Genomic DNA, 7,600 nt, shown 5'->3' with positions numbered 1-7,600 from the left:
CTCCCTCTTCACCCCCCTCTCCGCCCCCTTCGTCTGGGGTTGAGTGCGTCCGTGTTCTTTATTAGTGTGTTTTTCTGAGTCTATATTGAGTGTGAAGTGTTGAGCAGGCATACTTCTAGGTCTGTGTGGCTCTGTACGTGATGTCAGTGTGTGGTTCTATGGATGAAGAGTTGGTGTACCTCTGTTAAAGGACGAGTCTCTATGTGTGGCTCTGTTAATGAAGTGTGTGTGGTTCTGTTAATGTACAATCTATGAAGCTATGTTAAAGAGGTCTCTGTGTGTGGATGCTAATGTGGAGTGTGTGTGTGTGTGTGTGTGTGTGTAGTTAGTCTGTGTAGCTCTGTAAGTGTAAAATCTGTGTGGCTCTCTTAACGTAGAGTCTCAGCGTGGCTCTATCAATGCAGAAGTTGAGCAGTTCTGTTAATGACTGATTAGAAAGGCAAAATATTTGGTTTTGCTGATGGGACATACATACATACATACATACATACATCGTTGACCTGAAACTTAATAATCCAACCGCTCTTGTGAAGACCTAGCAGCACTTACTAAGTCAACCACGTCCACCGGTTGGAACCGCGGGTCATGAAGTGTGGTGATGTCTGTCTGTCTGTCTGTCTGGTCATGATGATACGTGCAGGGCTGTGCAGGGACAGGTGTTCTGTGTCTTCAGTACAGAGGTTGCACATTGCACACGTGAGTTAAACTGTTTAAGGCGGATGGTGTCCAAGCGCACACGAGAAAGTATGACTAGTCCATGCCTGGGGGATGTAGTTTCCAGCGGGTTATGTCTCGAGTAGGTTTCGAGATTTAGGTTGGGAGTTGATTATAAAGATGTAAGTATATGAATATGTATACATGTGTGGAGAGAAAAAAGTAGCTGTATAGACATATACACATCGAGATGTATATAGAGTTATGAAGATGTGTAGCTAGAATGATATATATATATATATATATATATATATATATATATATATATATATATAGCGGGCGAGATTGATGGTTCTAGCCTGGGAAAACCCTTGCAGCAAGTCAATCTTATTAACATATATATAATCACGTCTCAATGGTTTTCTGGCCATATTAAAACTTGTAATGTCACCACATGATACTAAACACACGTTTGAACACATCAAAATCTCTGGTATCTTCAACATAGCAGGCATTGATTGGTTAAAAAAAAATTTTTATTTGAAAGTATTTTTCAGAGGAATATGAAGTAAGACAACGTTTTTAAAGTTCATTTGTACGTTTATTTCCTTGAAATAGAAAAATATTATCACAAAGCAACTGTATCACAATAGGCGTATATGCCAGACTAGGAAACTTACCCCCCACAACCATAGCTACGGGGCAACCCGCAGGAGATATCAAGGAGAACGTTCATAAGGGTTGGTTCCCTAAAGAAAGAGAAGACACAACAACCTTTATGACGATACTCCCGCTAGTCCTGCGATGTCCCCCATTCTTGTATTGCTCAGGAGGGAGGGGGGGGGGGATGGGGTTGAACCCATTCATTAACATTTACATTATGAACCGACAACCTACAAACAGTATTACATTTGTAAGATACGGAGACACCATCTCTGAACACAGATGCTGGTTTGCCGAATCCATTCATAATAACACACATCTGCCACCTGGCGTCATGACTGGCAAGCTCACAGCTCTTAACAACAACAACCTGATGGGTTATGTTATACACATCTATAACCTAAACACTTTAAGATGAGGACCAGAGCCATCAAGACTGCGGTCAACATCAATCCAGACATTCTCTGTTCGCGGTCACGGAGTCAGAAGCAACCTTATATCTTAATGCTAAACATTTGAGCACTCCTTCAAGAGAGGTGGCGTAGAACACCCAGAGCTACGTCTAGACATCACGACCACCTCCCCGAACACTACCAAGGATAGACTTTCTTCTTATAAGCTATTTTGGTGCAGAGATCCTAAGATTTTCTCTTTCAGGTATACACAACATATGAAGATGAAATGACAACACAGCGAAGTGTGATTTATATAAACAAGTTTGCGGCAGGGTTAAATGTCTGCCTATTGAAAGATCACAACTCTCCCCGAGATTATAAACAATCTCCAGTCTGCCTTCTTAAATATCTAGAGAGATGATAGGACGCGACACCAATATACCATGAGTATGTTTGTTGATAACAAGAGAAGGTGACGGGTTTGATTCGGTGCTGAATATGGGGACGGTGTTGGTGCACGATAACTTGCATGATCGCGCCTGGCGATGACTTTCGATGACATTCAACGATGTTGATGATGAGCATAATGGCTGGTGTGACGATAATGCTTGAAAGCATGTCGACCTTATACATCTTGAGATCAGACATGATGCTGGCCATGGCTATGAAACTGGAGGTTGACAAAGAGAGACTTCGCGGCCAGCAAAAGATGATCCTTATCTAAACTTAAAGAAAACAGAAGACTTATAGGAGAACCAGCTACCATCTTCTAAGAAGTTTTCCGCTCGTGAACGCTGAACTGAACCAGCATCCCGAATTGGACCTCACGATTCTGGACATTTGCATGATCAGGTTCACGTGTAGAACCCCCACGAAGTACCCGCTCTGCACCCTGCTGGAGCTAATCATAGAAGGTCTTCTTGAACAGATCGTATTTTGGTGATACAATCATGTGTCTCTTGCCGCCTAGTGACCTGTGAACAAGGGAGATGTTCAGTACAATAATCAACCTCACATCATAACTATAAACCATTCAGTTCTACAGACATGCCAATCAAAAACAATATAAGTCCACAATTCACAAATATATCTTAAGTAAATGACTGAAATGAAAATATTCTGGTCTACAAGAGGAGGAGGAATATATGCAGATACTGACCTAAAGATTCTGGCCATCTTAGTGTACCAAGAGGCAGGGTCGGCTTTGAGTCTGAGGACCAGGAGGTGTGTTGATGGCATGTTCTTGTCGGCCTTAACTTGCACCAAATGCTGCTCTCCAATCGCTGGGTCAGCATACACCACCATAATTACGCACCCTCTGATGAAGCAAATAGAAAACGTACATTAACATCAATATTATAAGTTTCGTATAAAATACAGGAAATGATAATAATGAAACATGTTCTGATGTTATATCTTTTCCTCTGCATCACTAAAAATTTAATATACATTCAAACATCTTACATAACGTAACAATCGGTCAAGAGACTCACCTTAGGCCACAGGGTTCATCTTTGGAGAGGTCAAAGATGTGGTCAGCGACCTGGTCAAGCAAGGTGGGCGGTAAGACAATGTTGTTGTGAGTGACCAACCGCACCTCCTCTTCGACGCGCCTGCGCAGCACCAGTCTGGCCCGCGCCTCAGTCGGGTCTTCTATGCTCTCCTCAAGAAGCTCTGTAACAAGGAGACAAAATTTCTTTAGCTTTCATACAAAAATTAATTTCATTATAGACAATAAATTAACATAATAGAAATGAATATATTAAAAATTATCAACCTACATTAAACTTTTGAGAAATCTACCAGTCCTATGAATTCCTTAAAAACTCTTATTACGGTCAAGTAAACAGAAATATTAGATCAAGACGAGCGGAAATTTCCTACAGATACTAAGGTGCACCGCCTAGCAACGACCAGCTCACACACTTTCTACATTCGAGGCCATAATGATCAAAGCAAGTGTCACCCGGCAGCCGCTGCTCATCCCCACCTACCAACAGGCTGGGTCTTCACCAGCGGGTTAGAGAGAATCAAGCCGTTCATCCAAAATGAACCCAATGAACGTGGCTATATCAAGCCACTGTTCGAGTAGACACACACGGCAGTTAACCCCATAGTGCTTAAGTGAAGGAACAAGCCGTTCATGACTTGTAGCTCATCTCACTCGTTCAAGTACATCTTGGCCAATACCCGTTCATCCAGTGTGCATCTACCTTGACGTTCACTCACCCGACACATCAAAACGTTCAACTGAACGTGACTCTTCATTAACATACAGTGAACGTGACAAAAATCCAGCACACCACAGAAAACCGTAATATGAAACCGCTCCCTCAACCCACCAGTTAAACACGTCACTCATGACCCCACTACGTTAAACCCACCACTAGAAGCTACGTTTCACAACATTACCAGAAACCACTCGTTAAACCCCCACTACCAAAAACCCTGCGGAAGTTGGTAATGTCACAAGTCATTCGGTTGCATCATACAACATTCATCAAGACTCGTACTCCACGGACGATACACACACACCCACCAACTCATCACTAGGCCTCCCAAGCTTATCATTAAATCTAATTGTTACTTATATGTATAAACCGAACACTCATCTAAATCTATATATTTCTATAATTATTTTTCATGTTGAAATGACTTCACATACACTATATCCTACCCATGCAAGAACACTGCCACACATGACTGAACTTGTCTAAACATGAAAATGTGATAGATTGTCAAAAAACATGTTAAGACCAACCCCGATATAGTGACTCAGCTGAGCAAGCATAGCAACAACTTTAAAAAACTTATAAAGTTTAAAATCATTTACCTTCTTCTGTCGGCAGCGGGCCAAGGAGATCACTGAGGTTTGATTCTCCGGGGGTTAGCACCTTTAGATGAGCCATTTTGTTTTGTACAAGTCCTTCACACAAACACTCTTACGAAGACTCTCTAAACTGTGCTCTTTGTCTCGCGCCGGGGCTTCCGTAGATATGTGGCGTCTCAACTCTCTGAAGTCAGAGCGATGACTGGCTCCAAGGGTGAGCGAGTCCGCTGTTTGATCCAACGGCTCATGGTCAGAACCAATAGAATTTTACCATTAAATATCGCTCAAGATTTCTACCATCGATTGCTCGAGTTTCTCATTCATACACATATTTTAATTGTAGAAAAAAGCTAAACAAAAATTATAATAGCCTACTAACATAGAATTAGGCTGTATATTTTAAGGTTTGTGGAAACTAAAATAGAGGCTATAATACAATTACCAAACGAAATACAAACGATATAAAAAAAAATTATTGTTATAAAATAAAATGTCTTACTCAGTCTGATATCTGTAGCTGGCGGCCACTGCGCGTGCGCGAGCTGGAAGCCTTGAGAACGTTGACATAAACTTTCTGTAGGAAAATATCTGTTTTATTCCTCTAACTAATTTGATAAATTCTCTATTTCTAATAATAACAGTATATGTAAGGTTAGATATTGAGGTTTCTCAGTAAGAGAGACTTACTAATGCAAGAGATCTGACAGGAATAAAAATCCTGGCTAATATCCGACTTGGTCTCCTACCAGGTCCCGTCTTTGTTCACCACACCGGTATGGTGTCGTCAGGCGGACGGAGCGACGGTAAATGTATAACCCACTATTGGACTAATATCTCGTCCTGGCTGATGCAATCTGTCCATAGGATTAGTTCAAGAAAAATATGAACATCATATGAATGGGCGTCAGTGTATTTTTTCGTCAATATGTCATATGATGTTGATTTCCCGTGGACTTTTAACGATGCAACAAAGATTGCAAGCTGCTATTGCTTGCCACCATCCTGCCTGCCTGACCCTTGCCAAGACAACTTAAACTTAAAAGTTTTTTTTTTTTTTATAAATCAAATTCATAAATTCCTAATCTTATATGCCTCAATCAGCAGCAATGATAATCAATTAATTATACCCAGAGCATCATTAATGTCTGACCCACGTCAGTGGCTGTGGTCAGTGCCCAAGTAATTTCCCTAAAATTGAAAATCACAGAAGAGTCCTGCTGTTCTTTGCTGGTGGTAGTGTCGGAAGAGTGATATGATACCTCGTATAATATCTGCTGTATCATTTAAGAACCAAGACTGATACAATGTATTTCTGTTTCACTCTGGGCCCAGTGGAGGTAGTGGGTGCACAACTAGCTTTGTGAAGGATTGCAAACCAATACATGTATGTGTTTGTATATGTGCATTCATATATGTGTGTAAGTCCTTTAACTGTATGCATGTCTAAAGATATATCCAATCCTTCACGAGTTCACACATCATGCAAAGGTTCACTATATAGAGAAGACATAAAATCACCCACCGTACTAAATCAGAAATAGATTTTCCTATTCTAAAAATTCATTTCTTTATTGGCCATCGTGACGCAACAAAGGATTAGGCCAGCTGCTACGAGGAGGTGAAAAGGACGAGACCTTCCCTGGTAATACATGGGAGGGCCGACCATCCTTACAAGGAACTGAGGGGAGGTTGCGTCAGCCTTGCCCAGCGCCTCTCCCTTGCGCTCTCTCTATTTACTGGCCAGGGCCAAGGACGGCCTAGCTCCACCCAACCTCTGCTGCACTGACTTTACTTAGACCCTTGTGCACGACGGTACGACCCTTGAGCAGGCCGGTACGACCCTTGTGCACGACGGTACGACCCTTGAGCACGCCGGTACGACCCTTGTACACGACAGTACGACCCTTATGCACGACGATACGACCCTTGAGCACGCCGGTACGACCCTTAAGCACGCCGGTACGACTCTTGGGCACGACAGTACGACCCTTGAGCACAACTATAGGAGCCTTAAACACGGTGATGCGATACTTAAACGTAAGAGCTAGTGTTTGACCTGACCCTCAAAGGTCGTACTGCTGTGCTCCCCAGTCGTTCCGTCGTGCTAAAAGGTCGTCCCGTCGTGCACAGGGATACACTAAGTTTTCTACTAAGATGGATCAGGTCCAGAGCTGTCTGCTGCGCATGTCTCCCGCAGACACATGCATCAACCATTCCCACTGTCCTCGTCTAATTCATCAAAAAGTAAATTGATTAATTGCCAAACATTCTCGTGGCTTTACTTAAGACTAAAACCAGAGGGAACACTTAAACCTAACTGTAAACCGGGACTCTCAGAACTCACATAAACCTCAAGACAGCACATAAACCTTGGGTGATTAATATTACCCAGTTATGTCATTTCAGCTCAAGGTAGAGAGAGGCTGAGATAAACACGAAGAAAGTTGTGTAAGAAGGAGATAAGTCACAACCTTTAATACTATAAGACGTCAACATTAAGGTTATAAAGTGAAAGATAACAACCACTGGTGTTGTTAGTTCTTAACAACCTTGACCTCAATTTGTGTCAGGAGTAATTGTGCGACTTTCCTGACTGTGGAGACAACATGGCTGCCTGGGTCGGTGTGGTACGAGCCCAGCGGCGGCCGACTTGCAACACGACAGTGAACTACCCCCATCCATGTTCAACCATATACATATATTGTGTGATCTATTCATTTGCATCGTTGGTTCCCACAGCATTGATTAACCATTTGAACCTCAGGGAACTACCATTAAGCCTAACGATACGACCCCTCATTGTGATGGTTATACGACCCCTCAGTCTGAGGGTTATATGACCCCTCAGTCTGAGGGTTGGAACGGTGAACTGACCCTCAAGTGGTATGTCACAAGCCTGACCCTCTAAATCAAGGGTCATAATGTTGAGCTGAAGGGTCGTCCGTCGTGCACAAGGGTCGTACCGTCGTGCTCAAAGGTCGTCCCGTCGTGCTCAAGGGTCGTACCGTCGTGCTCAAGGGTCGTCCCGTCGTGCACAAGGGTCGTACCGTCGTGCACA

General features: G+C 42.7%; 1 protein-coding gene across 1 annotated transcript; it reads right to left on the bottom strand.

Annotated features, from left to right (window-relative positions):
* Positions 1 to 1,233: 1,233 nt before the first annotated feature.
* LOC139753154 (DNA damage-inducible transcript 4-like protein) lies at positions 1,234 to 5,111 on the bottom strand. The gene is made up of 5 exons (XM_071669327.1): positions 5,042 to 5,111; positions 4,546 to 4,785; positions 3,206 to 3,386; positions 2,872 to 3,030; positions 1,234 to 2,686 (listed from the first exon to the last, which is right to left on the bottom strand). The coding sequence occupies exons 2-5, from the start codon at positions 4,619 to 4,621 to the stop codon at positions 2,614 to 2,616; spliced, it is 489 nt and encodes a 162-aa protein (XP_071525428.1). The 5' UTR covers positions 4,622 to 4,785; positions 5,042 to 5,111; the 3' UTR covers positions 1,234 to 2,613.
* Positions 5,112 to 7,600: the final 2,489 nt, after the last annotated feature.

This window comes from Panulirus ornatus, chromosome 14 (genome assembly GCF_036320965.1).
Source record: "Panulirus ornatus isolate Po-2019 chromosome 14, ASM3632096v1, whole genome shotgun sequence".
NCBI lineage: Eukaryota > Metazoa > Arthropoda > Malacostraca > Decapoda > Palinuridae > Panulirus > Panulirus ornatus.
The sequence above is the reverse complement of the archived record's forward strand: the minus strand, read 5'-3'. Positions and strand labels throughout refer to the sequence as shown.

Bases quoted from the DNA above. Each gene is read 5' to 3' on its own strand.
- LOC139753154 (XM_071669327.1), bottom strand. From the start codon at position 4,621: ATGGCTCATCTAAAGGTGCTAACCCCCGGAGAATCAAACCTCAGTGAT. The intron at 3,387-4,545 runs GTAAATGATTTT...TCCTTGTTACAG, and splicing joins CCCGCTGCCGACAGAAGAAG to AGCTTCTTGAGGAGAGCATA. The intron at 2,687-2,871 runs GTCAGTATCTGC...CCTTGTTCACAG, and splicing joins AAGATGGCCAGAATCTTTAG to GTCACTAGGCGGCAAGAGAC.